At 38.3% G+C, this 18,866-nt stretch overlaps 1 protein-coding gene across 2 annotated transcripts in view; it reads right to left on the bottom strand.

The window, feature by feature from the left end:
• MYH15 (myosin heavy chain 15) overlaps nucleotides 1-18,433 on the bottom strand; it is a 386,453-nt gene extending 368,020 nt beyond the window's left edge. The window contains exons 1-3 of one of the 2 annotated variants that reach the window (XM_044071103.1): nucleotides 18,415-18,433; nucleotides 11,571-11,724; nucleotides 3,607-3,710 (exon numbers count right to left, since the gene is read on the bottom strand). In XM_044071103.1, the coding sequence (XP_043927038.1) occupies nucleotides 3,607-3,710; nucleotides 11,571-11,661 (195 nt within the window). In that variant the 5' untranslated portion in view covers nucleotides 11,662-11,724; nucleotides 18,415-18,433. Of the gene's footprint in view, nucleotides 1-3,606; nucleotides 3,711-11,570; nucleotides 11,725-16,893; nucleotides 16,969-18,414 lie in introns of those variants that run through there. The other variant, XM_044071102.1, reaches the window with a different exon arrangement.
• Nucleotides 18,434-18,866: the final 433 nt, after the last annotated feature.

The following is an 18,866-nucleotide window of genomic DNA, read 5'->3' as shown; positions in this document are numbered from 1 at the left end:
TGGGACTTTTGTGGGATGGTATCATATAAAGATGAAATTCATCTGAGTGGCATTGGTTTGGATTTATTTAATGCACACATCTTTATTTTAACAGGACCTAGTTGGGCAAATTAGAAGAGGTAAGAAAAAGTTAATTTTGTCTGGATATGTGTATGATGGAAAATAAAGAAAAGGGGGCAACAGACTTCTATTTTGCAGCCTGGTGAGCATATCAAATGATCTCCTTTCCCTTGGTATTCAGCAGGTATTTTACGATAGGAGGACATGGGAGGTACGTTTCTCCATGGCATTCTTTGGTGATGACTCAAGAGAGGATCAGTGATGATGCATGGATGGCTGAGCAGTATTGGAATATGGCCATTCCAAGTTTTCTCATTTATATCTACATTGATTGTAAATGTTTATTATGATAAGTTGTTATATTGAAATTACAGTCCATCAACGTTCACGTTGTTTGATTAAGATATGAGTTCAAATATGTTGAATTGTCTGGCTTGGTAATTAATAAATTGGCCACCTGGCAAATTGGTGTGGTCATTGTTTTTAGACAGGGTTCATATACAATCATTTTATTTGACCAAGTATGCATTATCTGAAACTAGGATATCACACATTCATTTGAAAGTATGTTTAATTAGCAAAGCAATCCACAACTTGTTAATTCTAGTTTATTTGTTAAAATTCACCCAGCATGTTTCTCATGTATTCAAATAGTTTGAGTAGAGCCTGTGTTAACAGAAATCACACAGGACACACATTTGACTTTTAGACAATAGTTAAAATCTGCCCAGATTGTGGGGGGTTGCCCCCATTATTTTTAGCTTTGTCCAGATTTCTTGTGCTTAAAGGTTGAGAGGTATGTCACTCTAGTATGAGACTCAGTCATAATAATTTTTAAAGGTACCTAACAAACGTTGTTAGGCACCCCTATGATGTCAGAGAGGTGCATAATAAGCTGACATTTTTAGTGATTTTAGAATATAATCAGTACTCCCCATATTATTATTTTTTAGTAAAGTAGCCAAAACCATTAACATTAAAGGAAATCATTGAAAACATCCTTGTTAAGAGAAACAATGTATAAGCTATAAAGCCCAACAAAACATGTACCAATGATGTCAACCCTTTTAAGCAGATCAGCCATTCAAAGCAAATTCACCAATCCAGGCTTCATGGTGTAGAAGGCTAGAAGGAGCTCTGCAAATGACCAGATGACCCAAGGATGATTAACAGCTTGGACACTGGGGGAGCTGGGTGAAGAGTGATAGAAATGAGTGGCTAATGTTAGCTTACCATTCTGAAGGGTATGAGTGGGATTTTCCCTGGGATCAAGGCACTCCCCACTGCAGATCAAGGGGTGGTACCTCTGGCACATGGCAACAGAAGAGCTGGTGCTGATGCTGGATGCAGTGATGCATCTGGCCTCACAGCTCCAACCAGGCTGGATTCCTGACCCTTAGTGTATAAAATACCCATCCTAGCTGCAATATGATAACCTTTTCTCTGACTCCCACCCTTCAGTGAGGTGGCATCTCACTAAAGGGTGCCATAAGGTCAATCTCTCACTGGAGAAAAGGGGTGTACCTGACAACAGAGATACAGCAGCTCCTATAAGAGGAAATGAATAGGTCATAAGCCAAGAAATAAGATGAAGATAAACAGAGCAGAAAATGAATTAAAAAAAAAAAACACAAAGCAGGCTGCTCACTATCCTATTTCATTACTGATGTGACCTTGCATGCCCACATCAAGATGGGAGGATATATTATAAATGACCTATCATTCTAGTACAGATTACATTCTCATTTTCAAAAATAAATTTAATTGGGGATAATTTTTGAATTTTGCTGTAAGAGAAACATCACATTTTTCTCTATGAGCCATCAGTCATTTAATAAAAGTGAGCTATATTAAGTCTAAATAAAATGAAGTTAACAATGACAAAATAACCTTTTAAAAAGACCAGTAATATCACTATAAAACAGGGCACAGGGCACAGTCTTTTCTTCTTGGAAATATCCATAATGCAAGGGACTGTGCTCCCTGCACTGTTTTAACTTACAAAATCAACTCTGCTGTTGCTTCTTCTTGTTAGGGGAGGACAGTTTCCACATTGCAATGGTTTCATAGTACTGTATCACACACACACACCACACACACCACACACACCACACACACCACACACACACACACACACACACACACACACACACACACACACACACACACACACTTTACACCAGTGTACACAATGGAAAGCATAGGCATAGTTTTCCATCTCTAAATGAATGCAGTAATCAGTCAAAAAGACTGTTCTTAAGTTAGTCCCCTCAGTCAAATGAAGGTCCTATTCAAGAAGCCAACTGGTTAATAGTGTTATCCTTTGATATCTCAGAAGGATGATCTCTGAACTGGGACATTTTCATGAACTACCTCAGCTGCCTTCCTTCTCTCTGGTTTTGGACAATTTACTCATTCCATTTTCAGGATTATTGCTAAGTAAACCAAAAAAAAAATCCATTTTTCCTAAGAAGATAGGAGACAAGGCAAAATCCTGCCATTGTCCAAGGTACAGAAGGGCTCTCTCTCTGCCTTTCTTAGTGAGGAGAGGGGAATAGTCTTAATGGCATTTCATACCTAAGATTGCTATCGTCATTGTAAGAAAGACAAGAGTGGGAAGGTAGGCAGACATCATATATGAAGCTAGGGGTGGGGATTTTAGAGATGCAAGGAAAGCAGATGCCTTAGTTAAGGCAGATCAAGAATGATGCTATGAGCATCACCTCCCATGATCCAAGGTTGGACACAGTCCTCACCAGATACCAAGTAATCAATAGCCTGTTTACAGTCAGGGAAAATCTCCTCAGTCTCCACCAGAAAATGTTCTAACTGCAATCAATACCTCTTACCCTCCCCCAGGGTGCATAAGCTGAAGCAAGCTGCTCTTTCCATTCCACGCTGCCTGGTTCTTCAAGAACCTGAGTGACTAATCTGTCTCATGACATCTGGGTTACAGTCAGAGCTCCATCACTCTAGGTTCAGGATTCAGGAAAAAGTACCACCACTGGTGCTGTTTTGTCAGCACCATTGTACCCAGTAGTGTTATGGTGATAATGATGATAACATCTCACAAGTATCTCATTGTCATGTCTCTGAAGTGGACACTGCATGGCTAGAGATATAAGCACTAATAGCCCATGCAGTGCAGTAACGCAAACACCTTCAAACACACATCTAATGACACCCATTCTCAGACACGCACACACTAATACAAAACAAAACTTTGAGAAAAAGGCTAATCCTCCAAATAACCTGTTCAATATGCTGCTGAGAAAAATTTTGCTGCATTTATGCTATTTTTGCTCTGGATATTTATAATTAATGAAATGTTAGTCATGACCACATTATTTTGGCTACCTTCTCAGAGTGGAACATTTTCTTTCCCCATATAACCCATTATTTGAAGTTACAACCAAGAAAATGATAACTGCAGCTGTTGTTCATTAATTGCTCAGCAAATTGACAACTGTTTAAAACTGAAGAACAGAAAGATAAAAAAAAGATTCAGTCAACTAAAACTTCATAAATAATACTGAATTATCAGACCTTGCCATCAGCAGTTTCAACAGTAAGTTTGTCTCCAGATGTTTCCTTAACCTCAGCTTCAATGTAGGCATGTTTATCATCTGGGATCCAAAATTTCTTTTTCCCTAGGGAGCAAGCAAGTCATCATACATTTAGGATAAATGGCAAATAGCACTTCTTTGGCACATGGTTAGTGAAAAATAATGCATTACTTTAATATATGGTAGGAAATTAACTCACAAGGGCCAGCAAACCTTGTACAGTGGAACTGTTTCACATTATGACAGTTAATTTGTAAATGTTTTTATCTGATGTGTATGATCATGATTTGATAGGTTATCAAGTATAACAAAAGAAACAATCCTTCTATGATTCTGAACACTTATCTGACAAATGTATAAACCAAGTTTCAGCAAAATGACACACTGTTGTTTAAAAAAACAAGGTTGTTTTCTTCGATCTAAGTGCTGTACTTCCCTTCCTTTCATTCATTCAGTCATTCTTCATTTACCAATTAACCCACCTCAGGGCCATGAGAGAGCCAGAGACTGTCATGGTACATGGTGCATACATGGTAGAAAAAACAATTATCAAGGAGTCACCAGTCTATTACAGCGTGCACACACATGCGCATACACATACAGATCCATTAAGGCACTATTATCCAACTAGTCAACAAGTCTTAAGTAGCTAAGGTTTTAGTCTCTCAGTTTACACATGGTAACTCCTAATTCATCACTTGCTGCTTGATGTTAAAAGTCACTGCCAGTACGTTTTATATTAGCACTTTGTCAGTGATGCTGTTTGGATATGGTATTTTCTATTTTCTCCACAGCTTTACAACTGGAGTTAGTATAGTTATGTCCAAGGTTACGGAGCTATGCTTTCCTATGAGACAGACAAAGGGGAGGGCTAATCCCCTACCAGTCTTTTTTTATTTATTTTTTTATCTGCTCAAAGCTTCAGCCATTTGTACTTCAGGAGCACATAGCAGAACTGACACACACACACACACACACACACACACACACACACACATATACACACACACACACACACACACTTGATTATAACACAATTACTTTAGTCACTATGATGTAGCTTACTGTCAGGCATACCACAGGGTAGCTCTGTTGCCATTGCATGGCATGTACTGCCTAAAAGATAGTTTCAGCAAAAAATCAGTAATGGATGTGATTACAGGGCTTTTGACAATGCTGTGACTGCAGTGATGTTCAGAAAAGTGCCTTTTGCTGGTATCAGAGAAATAAACACTGACACAGCCATGAGAGCAGAGCAGTGCATAATGGATGCTTTCCCTCCCATTGTGGCCACTTCTTCCAACATTAGATTAGAATGCATTGTGCATGATTTGTAGGTTTTGTTTAATAGTATTTTAAGAGGAGGAGAAGTACCAGCATCCTGGAAGAAGGCAGTGGTAATGGTAATACCCAAAAATGATAAAGATCTATTGGATCCAGCTTCATACAGGCCCATTTCAATACTAAACCATGATTATAAAGTGTTCATGTCTATAATGGCTAAAATAATGGCAAAAGTAATGCCAAAGTTGATAGGTATGGATCAGTGTGGTTTTGTGGAGGGGAGGAAACATTTGACAACATTAACAGAACATTGATGATCCAGAGGGAAGCAGAATGTAAGAAAATACCATTGTTGTTGGTGGGTCTTGATGCAGAGAAAGCATTGGATAGCGTAAGCTGGGACTCTATGAGCAGCTCAATAAGGTTGAGTAGGAGGATATATGAGGGATCAAAGGTGAAAGTGGGTAGGGTCCTCTCTGATAATTTCTGCTTGAGCAGTGGAACTAGGCAGGGGTGTCCTCTTTCCTCTTTGCATTATATTTAGAACCACTGGCAACGAAAATAAGGGACTTGGAAATTCAAGGATATAACTGGTCTGATAGTCAAGAAAAGTTGGTCGTATTTGCAGATGATATTATTTTATACCTGACAAAACCAGAAAGAGACATTACAGTGTTGTGGAACATTTTGAGACAGTTTCAAATCTTTTTGGGATACAAAATTAATGACACTAAAACAAAGGCAAAATGGACTGTGGACTACCTACTATTTTATTATTTTGTAGTACATATTTTAAAGTTAAATTATGTACCCGCAGACAAATTGGTTCAGCAATATCCTTATTTATGGGGACATGATAAAATGAAAAATTTAGGAGTATGGATTAAAAATGATCCTGGTGTGGCAGCTAAGGATGTGTTGGAAGAGACTAAAAACATTATGCAAAAACTGACAAAATGGAATCTTTGTTATATGGATATGGATAGTAAGATACAAGCCGTAAAAATGTTTTTAGTCCCTTTAGTCTTATACACAGGTCAGGCACATTTTTATCAATTAATAAAGAGTTGAAGGACTTTATCTGGGAGGGAAAGATGGCAAGAGTCAATGAGGATACGTTAATTCTTCCAGTAGAACAGGGTGGATTTTTACCCAATTGGAAGGTGTATTTCAGAGCTACACAGTTAAGGCTCCTGTACATAACACAAGAAAAAAACTATAATTAAAAGTGGAAAGGGATGATGCTGAAACACGGGGGAAGCTCAAGAAACAAGGAGAGACTGGGATTTTGGGTGCAGGCCTTTAAGGAGAATGAATTAGTCTCATTATTTTGTTCTTATAGCATAAAATGCTCATAGATTCGATATCTGCAATAGTTCCTTTAGATTCTTGTTCTCCTGTTTTTGGAGGAGGAGGTCACCATAAGGAGAATGACAATAATCATACAGAATATTATTTCCATAAAGTAGCAGGAAAGATTCTAAGAACTAAATCAACATGGGAATGGAGAAAGGAGATTCTGCCAATAGGGATGACTACAATTAGGGACAGAGACAATAGGAATGAGGGGGCTGGAATTTATTGTCGAAAACTGGCAAAGGAACCAAGGTATTGGGAGCAAATACTGTAACTAGAGAGGGAAAGATAATAGAATGGGAAAATGCCAATAATTTATTTGGACTGCAGGTTAGAGATTGCCTTCCCTATCAAGGATTAATATCAGAGTATAGACAAGAGAAAGAAATAGGGAGTCCTAAACAAAAGACCAGCACTGATAGAGTTTTTAGTAGAATCTGCAGCAGAAGCTGCCATTAAGAAAGGAATAATTCATCAAGCATATAAAACATTGCATGATAACTATAAGAGTCAATCAGAGGAGGTTAGAAAAGATTGAGAAGAGAGATTGGATAAGCAATTCACAAAGGAACAATGGGAGGATATATGTATGTCTCCCAAATATGCAAAAAAATCTAGAAGAGTTAGGATTTTTACTTGGAAATGTTTTGGTGCTGCGGTAGCATTGTCGTCTCTCAGTTAGACGTTGCCCATTCGATTCTCAGTTAGAGCGTCTTCTGTGTGACGACATGAGTGAATGTGTGTTCCTTCATTGAAGGTTGTGCATTAGGCCCGGCAAGCCAGCACGTAAAAATCTACTGCCAATCATTAGCGGACCGGAGTTCCACTGTGGTGACCCCTAACTGGGAAAAGCCGAAAGACACTACAACTTGGAAATGTTTATGCAGATATTTTTATACCCCAAGTAGACTCCAAAGAATTTTTCTTAGGGTAGATAGCAAATGTTGGAGGTGAGTCTGGGAAGAAAGCGGCAATTGGGAACATATTTTCAGGGAGTGCAGTGAGTTGGCAGACTTTAAGGATTCCCTGCGGGATGCACTGTCAAAGATGCTGGGTGGACAGATTGGTGTGACGACGGAGATAATTTTTCTGAGCTATGTTACACTGGGGCTGTCAATTCTTCCAGTACAACCACCACTTTAGGACACTGGTAGTTGTCCAATTTCCAGCATTTACTCATAGGGGAAGTAAACTGCTTCTTTCCATTTGATTTCTTTTTACATATACTGATAATGGGGTTGCCCAGCCATCTCCTGCAGTTTTGAGATACTGAAAATATTGTCAAGTTTTCAGTCTCCTACTATTCATAGAAAAAAAAAAAACAAAGACATCACCCTGTCTTTGATTTTACCTTGAAAATAGAAAAACCTGTCCTGTGTAGCACTTCACCTGAACTACTTCAGATCACGGCTTACCCACCCCTTCCCTACCCATTCATACCAATGGACATTGTAATAGCATCTTTTTTCTCATGTTATCACAGAGCCCCATGCTTTATTGAGCCTAAATGATGCAGCTAGTTTTGTGCAGCTGTCCATTGCATATCTTGTTCCCATCCTTTCCATTATTTGTCTCAAGTATCTGGGAAAACCTCTTATTACTGACACTGTGCCATGTGACTGCATCAGGAAATACATTTCAGGGCTCACCATAATCTCAAGAACAGAGTGTCAATGTTTTGCAAACAAACTAGTTTGAGGACATCTTAGCTGCTTGTTGATGATGTTATAGTCTCAGCCTCTAGTGAATGTGATTGGCGGAGTGCACTGTGATTGGCAGAGTGCACTGCAGCAATTACAGTTTATTGATAAAATGGGTGGAACCCTATAGAACTTTTAAAAATGGTGCTTCTGTGAATATGGGAAGAGTTTTTTTTTTTACACAAAAAACTATCACTTATGACACAGAAATCATATATTTATATAAAAGAAAACAAACCATACTGACTTACTTTCAGTTGCACTTGCAAACATTACATATTACCTATAATCTATCCAGTCATAGTCAGTCAAAAATGACAAAGCTCATTCAGTTCCTGCCTTCCTTTAAACTTCATTCTTCCTCCAAAACTTTATTCTGCATGTATTTTTTCCACAATTCCCATTATGTGACTTACTCCTACCCTTTTCTTAAGATCCCAGTTCCAGTTGTTTTATATCTCTTACTATATTCATTTCTTCTAGTACAGTTAGTATAGACTGTGATTTCCACTTTCTAGTAATTGCTTTTTTGGCAGCCACCAGAATTAAACCAGCAAGGCCTTACTATGTCAAGACAATTCTGATTCTGTATCGTAGCTCAAAAAATTATTTCCTTAGTTACACCAATTTCCTCATCCAATATTTCCATTAGAGCAGTCTGCATGGAATTTTTAAAGTCTGCCAACTCATTACACTGCCAAAAATATGTTCCCATTTACCTCTATCTTCCCCATCACACCTCCAACATTTGCAATCTACCCAAGGAAAAATACCTTTCCAAACACTTTTAAGCAAAGATCCTAAATCTTCTAGATTTTGTTTCATAATCTGCAGCCATGTGTATATCCACCCACTGTTTCTTTGTGAATTGCTTATTCAGTCTCTCTTCCTAATTCTTTCTAACTTCCTCTGATTGATTCTTACAATTACCATGCAGTATTTTATATGGCCTACTAATTATTCCTTTTTTTACAGCAGCTTCTGTTCTAGATTCTACTGAAAACTCTACCAGTGCTGGTCTTTCTCTTAGTATCCCCCTATTTCTTTCTCTTTACCTATAATCCTCTGATATCAATCCTTGATAGGAAAAGCTATTTGTAGCCTGCAGCCCCATGTTATTACCTTTCCTCCACTAATTATTTGTTACCAATACCTTGGTTCAATGGGAAAGCTTATCTTAACCCTAAAGGACACCTTGTTGGGGAAATTTGGAATCAGACTGAGGTTCGTAGGTGTGTACTAGGCTAATGGCCCTGGGGCCTTTACAAGCCTAGCCATAGGATTACCCTGGCATCATGCCACCTGATCTTAGTTCCCAGTGCCTCTGTTGAGTAGAGCCACTGGAGTTATCTCCAGGGTGAATTTCCTATTTCCCATCCACTCATCAAGATTATTCTTGAAGAGGGTCAGCGAGGTACACTGCTTGACATGTATGGGAAGTCTATTCCAGAGCATGGGCAGTCTCTGGGTTATGAACCTGTCCCTCCAGTGTGTTCTGTTGATTGTGGTAATGAGGTTGAGGTCTCGGGAGCATGTGGTGTGGAGGGATTGAGATTTCTTTATATGTAGAATTTCTAACAGAGCTGGGTTAGACATGGCTTTGTAAGTCAAGCAGAGATCTCCTCTAAGTAGGCAATATGAGACAGAGAATAGTTGGAGTTTTTTTAGTCTGTCCATATAAGACAAGTGTTTAAGGCCTAGGATCCTCTTTCTGAGGTACTTTTGCGGCCCCTCCAGTTGTTGCAGGTGTCTAGTGAGGTACATGCCAAATGGGGCATTGTACTCAATGATTGGTCTAATGAGGGAAGTGTAGAGGGAGACAATGATCTCTTTCTTCCTGGATGCAAAACCCTTAATGAGATGTGCCACATAAAAGGACTTTCTGACCACAGTGGCAATGTGGTGATCAAAAGAGAGACTGCTGTCAACCTGTGTTCCCAGATCTCTTATAACGCCTTCTGTGTTCAGTGGACTACCATCAATGTGGTAATTCATGGGAACCAGGTTTTTCCCCAAAGGCGATGACGACACATTTTTTGCCATTGAGCTTAAGGCCATGGTTCTGACACCAGTCATTGGTCTCAGTGAGGCCATTCTGTAAGATGTCAACATCACTTGGGGAGTTAATAATAGCTCCCAACTTGCAATTGTCTGCAAACTTTGTCAGCGAGAGTCCCTTCGTGTTGGCTTGAACTTCAGAGAAGTAGATACCAAACAAGAGAGGACCCAGGACCGAACCCTGTGGGACTCCACTCGTGACTAGTCACCAGTCTTACTTGGAGTCAGCTACTTTCATACTGTGGGTTCTATCTGTTGTTGAGCTAATCATAGTTTCTAGCATGCAATTAAGGAGGATAGAAAGATCGACTAGATTGAAGGCTGTATTCAGATCCACATTAGGGATCCTGTCAGGTTTCCCTTGTCCATGTTAAGTAAGATGTCATCTGTAAGAGACCCACATTCAGCCATTGGCCTCCTACCTGACCACAATCCATTCTGTTTTGAAGAGAAGAGGTGGTATTGTTGTAAATACGAGGAGAGCTGATTGTAGATTATTTTATTTATCCTTTGTTAACTGGGTTAGTCACACAAGGTTAGTGACCTCTTTTCAGGGAAGACTTGAGGTATACTACCAGTTGAATTTTGGCCAGGATATCAGGGAACTTCACCTACTCTTTACAATAGGCACCATAGGATCTTTTACATCCACCTAAGCTACCATCAACTTAAGCAGATGGGACCTCAGTTTAACATCTCGTCAGAATGATGACATACTCAGAAGTGTTGCAACCCCCCCCCCCCAATGTTGAGATTCATTGTCAGCAATCCAATTACCTGGTATGGGAATAAAATGCACATCCTTCTACACTAAAGGTGAGTGTGCTACTTGTTGCATCCACTGACACTGATTATTTCTGCAAGGATCTTACCTAGGGTCAGTAAGATGAATGCATGGTGAAAGTGGGAGGCCTTGGGTGGTTTTGTTTGGTTTGGCAGCAGATTGACTAAAGCAGAAGCCAGAGGTTGTAGATATGAAACAGTGGTTCACTTAGCATTCTGCAGTGGTATATGAATCAGGGGCAGAGTGATTTGTCTGTTCCAGTGGGTACATCTAAAGTTATTTACTGTAACAGGGATAAAAGAACTGGAAGCGGGGTCTTTAGAAAAGGGTAGGAGCAAATTAAATAGAAAAAATGAGAATTCTGGGAAAAACACATGCAGAATAATATTTTGGAGGAGGAATAAAGTTCAAGGGAAGGCAAGAAATTATCAATTTAAGTAATGTTAAATTGATGATAAATATACAAAATAATGCATGTGATGTATGATGTTTGTAACTGGGAATATATTATATGGTTTATTTTCTTTTACATAAATGCATGTTTGCCTATGTCTGATGTGATAATTCAGTAAAGGTACTAAAACCAAGATGTCAGGGCAAGTCTGTAACTGACAGAACAAACCATTGTTTTATGCAGCAAGTAATTAGAAAACATACTGCCTTCCTGCAAATATAGAATATTGATGGTCATAGATAAGTTGCCACTAACATAGAAACAGTTGCATGCTGTAATTTTAATGAGTTTTGCACATGAATTCTTACCTTCATATGGTAAAGTGTGCAGCTTTAGCAAGTCCTTGTCAGACATCCTCAGGTAAGCAGCAGCTGTACCAAGCTCGGACATGTCCATCATGATGTCACTATGGAGGAGTCGTCAAACTGAGGAGGTATCACACAAAGGAAGAGCAGACCTGTCCTGTATGGGAAGAAATACGATATATCAATGAAGTCTGATTGTTTTTACACAATGTCTTCTACTCTTAAGTTTAAATTATGGGGATATGATTTTAAAATTATTTGCACTGAGCATGCAGTAACTTGAAAGTCAGTGTCGTAAGATAGGATGTAAGCAGATAGTCATTATTTAGAAAGACAGTGGGTAAATAAACTGAATCAAGTAAACCTTTTCTGCCACATTTCAGCCAAAAGGCAAGTTGAAGGTGCTGCATTAGTAATTGAGTATATCCTCTACTCAATATACAATGAAACAATGCCTGCAAGACTAAAACAGTATGTAGAAGGCACTCGGTACAGTATCAGGTCTCAAGAAGATATGGTATGGTACAGTGTAATGCTGTAATTTTCTTTATGATTCATCTGTTTCAAATGAATTTAAGTGTACTGAACATTTTACCCTTTTAGACTTTCTTATTTATGCAGTTTGCAGAGAAGTAGAGCTACCACTCAATGAATGACATTTCTTGGACTGAGGGCTCCCTAATTCCAGCTCTCTCAGTGGAAAGTCCTGCCATATTTTATATTATAGTGTGTGGGAATGATGCCAGCACCGCAAGGAAATTTATATGCATTGGACATGCAGTATCATGAAAGATTAAAAAGGCAATTAAATAATATAGGAAAGCAATACATCAATTTGGTGCACTGTAGAATGCGTAACAAAGAAATAAGCAAGTTGATTTCTAGTTTTATGAACAACTGGCAACAATCAGACTAGAATACTGTTTGCAGATCTAAAAGGACCATCTCCACATGAACAGAGACAGTAAGGAGATATCACAAAAATAGTTCAGGCCCTTATTTATAAACAATGAAAAGAGAGATTGATCCCGCCCCCCAAAAAAACAAGAGCAAAAGCTAGGGGGAAGGGGCACGAACATCAATATCAATGCAGTCAAAGTCCAAGAAGCTAGAGGGGAGGGGCATAAATGAATGTCAATATCAAGACAGTCAAGTCAAAGAAACTAGAGGGGGAGCATGAACATCAATATCAAAACAGCCAATGTCCAAGAAGGTAGAGGGGAGGGGCATGAACATCAATATCAAAACAGTCAATGTCCAAGAAGGTAGATTCCATTAGAAGATATAAAATGCAATATTAGGATACTGTATACTTTTTAGTGGAGTATTTTTTTCTACCAACTTTCTAGTGGAGTATTTTCTTCTGCCAAATGCAATTGTTCATAATTTTGAATATGTTCTTTTCTCTAAAGTCAACAAAAAAGGAGACTAACAAATATTTGATTTGTTTTTTGTTTTTTTTAATACAAGAACATGCATGTGACTGTTCTCTAATAACAGCCTTGGAATTTATTAAAGTTAAGTAACAAAAAGTGCTGAGGGGGGCACAGTCCTACTTTGTCTCTTATTTACTGACTGAAGTTTCTTTACCAGGAAAGGCCAATGGGGAAGAATTGCCCTTTTTCAACAAAGGCCCAGGGAGAAAAGCCTCTCAAAATTTAAATGAGATATGAATTAATATATGAAATACATAGGTATATACAAAATAATAATGAGGTATATACACATTGTGAAGGTGTACTTTGGTAAGGGATTTAGTCACTACAGCACACTGGAGATTCAGAGGTTAAATTCAGATATATAATCAAAGCATGAATATTTGGCAGTCAGATTATAAAGACCATTAACATTGGATTGATGGACAGCAGTATGAAGAAAAAGCAAATACTTGTGAATGCAAAATGAAAAAGTCAGATTGATACATTATGTTTATGAAAAATATATTGGTGGATATGAGAATGACTGCAATATATTGAAAGAGTTTTATATATATGTGTGTGTGTGTGTGTTTGCATGCATGCGTGTGTGTCTGTGTAAGAGACGTATTTTTTTTCATTCTTGTTTTTTAAAGGGGTAGATTGAAATAGTTAATAGGAACAAAGGTTCTGGGGGATGGAGTAGAGGGGAGTTTATGAGTATGAAAGTGAGTGTAGGTATAAATTTGAGATAATTTGCAAAAAAAGACAGTCATATCCAAAAATGGAATGACCATATGCTTTATATCTCAGAGAAGTGCTGATAAATGACAGGGGTCTTGATGAAGGGACCTGGTAGTGAGTGTGAAATATAATGGAGTTTTTAACTGGGAGTGGTGTGTGAGCAACGACTTGTGTTAGTTAGAAAGTTTTAGTGCAGGTCTGAAGGTCTTCAGGTTGTCCATAGACCTAAGAATAGAAGAGTGAGTTCCAAGTCTTACCTACAGAATGTGTACAGGGCATTTCTGGCAGATTTCTGAGCTTTGCTGATAGAGAAGAGGTTGCTGAGAGATGAACAAGCTAAAGGATTATGTATTATGTTATGAATCCTGAGTAGTAGGGTATGTGTCAGTTGGTGGGGTAGTTCAGGCCAGTTTAGTATTTTGAGTGCAGAGTGCTGATGTTACTTATAATTTTATTTTCTTCATTACTGAAGCCTGTAAATTTATGAGGATTGATGCACCATCTTCTGGTCACAATTTTGGTTTGTCCATTTGCTTTGGGGAGGTCCACGTTTAAAAAAGGCAGTTTATAGCAAAGGGGTGAGGTAAATATATATTTTCACAGCAAGGGTTGTAAGTGAAAGCAACAACAATTTAAGGATGTTGTATGTTCAGAAATACTAAAGATGTTCAAGAAAGCAGGGGCTATAAGTAGAACAATTTATGTGGAATGGACCAAAGTAAGCTGTAGATTAAGCAGGAACCGAAACATATCCAACAATATAATGCAGTAGTTGTAGCATTTGGCACTGATCTGATATCAGAGTATATAAGCAGTCCTCAGCAGACAGAACCTTAAATAAGCAACATAAACACCGTAGATAATAGTCACCATGCCTTTCTGAGTGCTGAGAAATTAAGAAGCAAAGAGTGGCTCACAAACGGCCAGTTCAGGTAGCACTCACTGTTATGTAGCTAACATTATTTAATCATATGCTTTGGCAACATTAGCAATATCACTTTTCCTGTACTTCTGTGAGATTCTTAGTATGATCCTCTTTTAGAATGGATGTGTCTATAAAGCACTCCTTTAGAAGTTATTTAAAGGATATTGCAGTATTTCTGGTGTAGTTCAGTGGTTTATGCATCTGTACGTATGGCAGTTGTGCTTAACAGTTTAATAGTGTGGTTCTGCTAGAGACATTCATGGAAACATGTGTAAATGACTCAAGTCTGAAAATGCTTTAACAGCCTCCCTGTTTATATTAATATGGTCAAGCATCATAGGTTATTATGTAAAAGTATTAACTACACAATATGCAATTATATTTAAACTGCATCTAGAACAAGTATTTCGCAGGCATTTCAATTTAGAATCCATCATTTTCACTACTAATTAGAAAATTTGTTTTGCATTCTTTCTAAACATTACTTTTAGCAAGTACTTCCCTAGACTATTTCTTAATTTAGTGTGCTTGGCATGATATTAACCTTGTAGATGGTCTTCATCTTTTAGCCTTTCAGCTCACAATAACAAAATAATAAAAAGTAAGATTCATGTGGCCAGTGCATTCTTAAAATGCAGGTGAGAAATATATGGAACATACCTGGGCCTATTCCTTTTTAAGTTCTGAATTGTTGGTTTGATGAATCAAATTCCTTAAAAGGCAGCAATGTATTCCTAGCAATTTGCAAAGTATTTATCAGCTGCTATAATCAAACCAGCTAAAGAAAAACACCTCCTAACATTAATAAAACACCCATTACCAGTGCATTGTAGCCCTTATCTTTACCTGTGTCTGCTTACTGTTAGTATGGCACCATCGCACTTAAAGGTACCCCTTAACTGTTAATTCTTGTTAGTAGACATTAGGACAGGACATCATGTTAAATATGCATCCTGTAGGGATGAGGCTCCCCTCATCCTTATATAAGGAACAGGGAAATGAACCCATAATTTCTTTGCAAATGAGTTGTACGTATTTCCCATTATGCACTGTATAGTAGGGTACGTCTAAATAATTGTCTGATTTGTTGGTAAAATAAGTGATTGTTTTGCGGACTTCAGTGGTAGGAATCTTGCATCTGCTGTCTGTTTTCTCGTGTCCAGGCTAGACACAATGCGTAACTCCCTCTGCCCTTTCATGCCTGTTGCATTTCTAAACAATCCACCGACCTTCATACAGCTAGTTACACACAAAGTAATTTCTTTATAAGTACTTCAAGTTTCTTAGTTTATGGAAGTCTAAATGTTAGCTTAAAAACCTTACACTTTCACCAGACCTTGTTGCATACTGCATTTTGCACGTGTCTTTCGGCTTGTCCCGGTTAGCGGTCGCCACAGTGGAACTCCGGTCCGCTAATGATTGGCAGTTGATTTTTACGTACCGGCTTGCCAGGCCTTATGCACAACTTCAACGAAGGTACGCCCATTCTCGCATGTCTCCACGCAGAAGACGCTCTAGCTAAGAATCGAACCAGACAGTGTCTTACTGGGAGGTGACAACGCTACCGCAGCACCACCACCAAGTACGAAATATGCTGTCATGATGCTTAAAAATTCCTCATTTCCCAGCCTCATGAAAATTTTCTTAAATTTCACATCAAGTAGAGGTTGTTTAATGAGGCAACAAACTCCCCTTTAAAAAATTCCATTTACAGGAAGCACTTAAGTATGCCGAGCTGTGCAGCTAACAAACAGCTTCCCTCTGTCATTTAATTTCCAGTCGGATTTATAGTTAAAAGCACTTGCTTCTTTGGAATTTAGTGATATTGTTGTTTCTTTCCATTCCTTGAAAACTGAAAGCCATGCTTCACAGGTGTATACTAGGCTAACTACCACTTTACGGGAATAAATGTGGAACAATGAGTGAGGAAGACAACCGTTGATAATATGGATTAGAATAGTACTGAAATAAAGTATGGTCAGTGGACAGGGTTGCAAACACTCTTAACATAGAAGAGGTCTAATATTTCTACGGAGTGGAAGTAGTCATAAAATTTTTTGCAAGACTGCAATACTGTGAGTTTTTTAATTGATTGGCGTTTTAAACCCTGTTTCTTTAAAACTAATCTTCATTTGCATAGTGTTACATCAGTTATGTTGCTGCTTAAGACCCTGACTAATCAACTCCATCACTGTACTTTCTGCACAGTCTCATCAGATGAAATGGCAGTAACATTCCTCACCTGCCTGCGCACTTTATGTATGACCACAAAAAAATGCCAGGAAAAGTCTTCCTCACTGTCTTCTTTACAGGGCTCATTGAATTCCTCCAGACACAAGGTGTTTACATCCAGTAGCAAATTCATGCAGCATGTGCTGCTGATGAAGTCACATGACCAACAGCAGAACACCAGCACGCACATACTGTGCTTGCAGACTGGTGAACCTCCAGTTCCCTTACTGTTGATGCTGTGCGAATTATCTGCCTCTACATATGCTGCCCACAGTTTTTTTTTTTTTTCTTTATTTTAGTATTGCTCTTCGGGTGAACGTGTGCAACGAGAAAAGTGCATTCTGAAGCATCTTGGAGGTTGCCTGTACGTAAAAAATAACTGAATGACATGAACAACTGTGATACATAATTTTTAATGAATTTGCTGCACAATCTGGTAGCAACTCAAAAATGAACTAATAAACAATTTCTTATTGTTCTCTTTTGTTTTCTGCAACTTAAAAGCAGCACTTTGAAAGCCTAGTATTACATTCTTCATATTAGAGTACTGACCTAGGTCTTGAACCTCATCTGAATTTTCAGATATTTAAGAAAAGAGGCTATATGAGGCATGCAGTTTTATATATATATATATATATATATATATATATATATATATATATATATATACACACACACACACACACACAAAGCTTTTTTCATCTTATTTTCTGTTCAAATGCATTCTCATCTTACCTAAATACACAATATGGGAATTGCATGGATTGTACTGACTGTCATTTAGAGTAAGCACCAGACTCCTGCACTACTGTCACAGATAAAGGAAAACATCACAGTTGGTGTCTTGAGGTAGGCTCTGCTCTTGCTGCTGATAAACTCTTTGCATTCCAAAGAGAAAAATATAAGAGGTACATCACAGTTCATCCTGTAAGACAGTGCAGTGAGCTTTTGAGCACAATGTAGTTCTTCTGCTCACACATGTCGTGTGTGGCTTGTATTTATTCTTCACTAAACATAATCTGCCAAGTCCTCTCTGAAAAAGTACATTGAGACAACAGAGGAATCTGTCACATCTCTGTCAGAACTGGTATGACAGAAAAAACTAGGAAGCAGGAAAAAGTTACAGCCTTGGCACTCAGTGGTATATATTCCTGCAGCACGCTTGCACGGTTGTCCCAGGTCCTTTATCACCCATTTTTTAGCTAAGAGTCTGTGAGCATGAAAGATTACTTGTATACTAAAACCTTCAAGCAAAGTGGGGTACCGGCATACAAACTGGATAGGTTAAAGAAGTAGAAAAGGTCTACTTCTGAAGCACTATAAGAAATAGAGTTTACTGCAAACTAGCATTAACACAATTAGACCAAAACAACAGTTACACACTTCAAGTAAACATAAAAGAACAGGTGACTTTCAAAAAGTAAATGGTACTGCTTCTAAGTCATATATTTTAATGTGTCAGTTTTATAATTTACTAATTATGTGGTTAGAAAGCACAGATGCACACAGACATACAGACCATATGACTCACCTACCCTGAGAGGAAGAAGGAGCAGAATGTGGTCCTGTTACTGGAACCTAGCTTTTATAGAGCTGCTTCAAGGTCAGGGATGTGCAGAATGACAGACACACCAGTGTTTCCCTTGTTCTATATTTGGCATTCTGTGCTAAAAAAAGTCATTAACGTGGCCAGTATTCTAGATGGGGTGCACACTGACGTGTTTTTGTTTCACAGCCTGCAGAGCTCATGAAAGACTGTATATTAGTGAATTATATAGCAATACAGAACAGCTGTATTTAAATGAAGGACTTTGTTATAAATACTTGCCAAATAATGCCAATGAAACACCCAAGGTTGGCTGCATAAAACAATTAAGAAAACAAGAAGTAAGAGCAAATGTAGTGTTCATAGCAACATGCATTTTATCTGGCCATAAAGCCTCACACTAGACATTGCCTAAGACACCTAAACCACATTATAGT

Source organism: Protopterus annectens, chromosome 5.part0 (assembly GCF_019279795.1).
Source record: "Protopterus annectens isolate FY-2018-M chromosome 5.part0, PAN1.0, whole genome shotgun sequence".
NCBI classification, from domain to species: Eukaryota; Metazoa; Chordata; order Ceratodontiformes; family Protopteridae; genus Protopterus; species Protopterus annectens.
The sequence above is the reverse complement of the archived record's forward strand: the minus strand, read 5'-3'. Positions and strand labels throughout refer to the sequence as shown.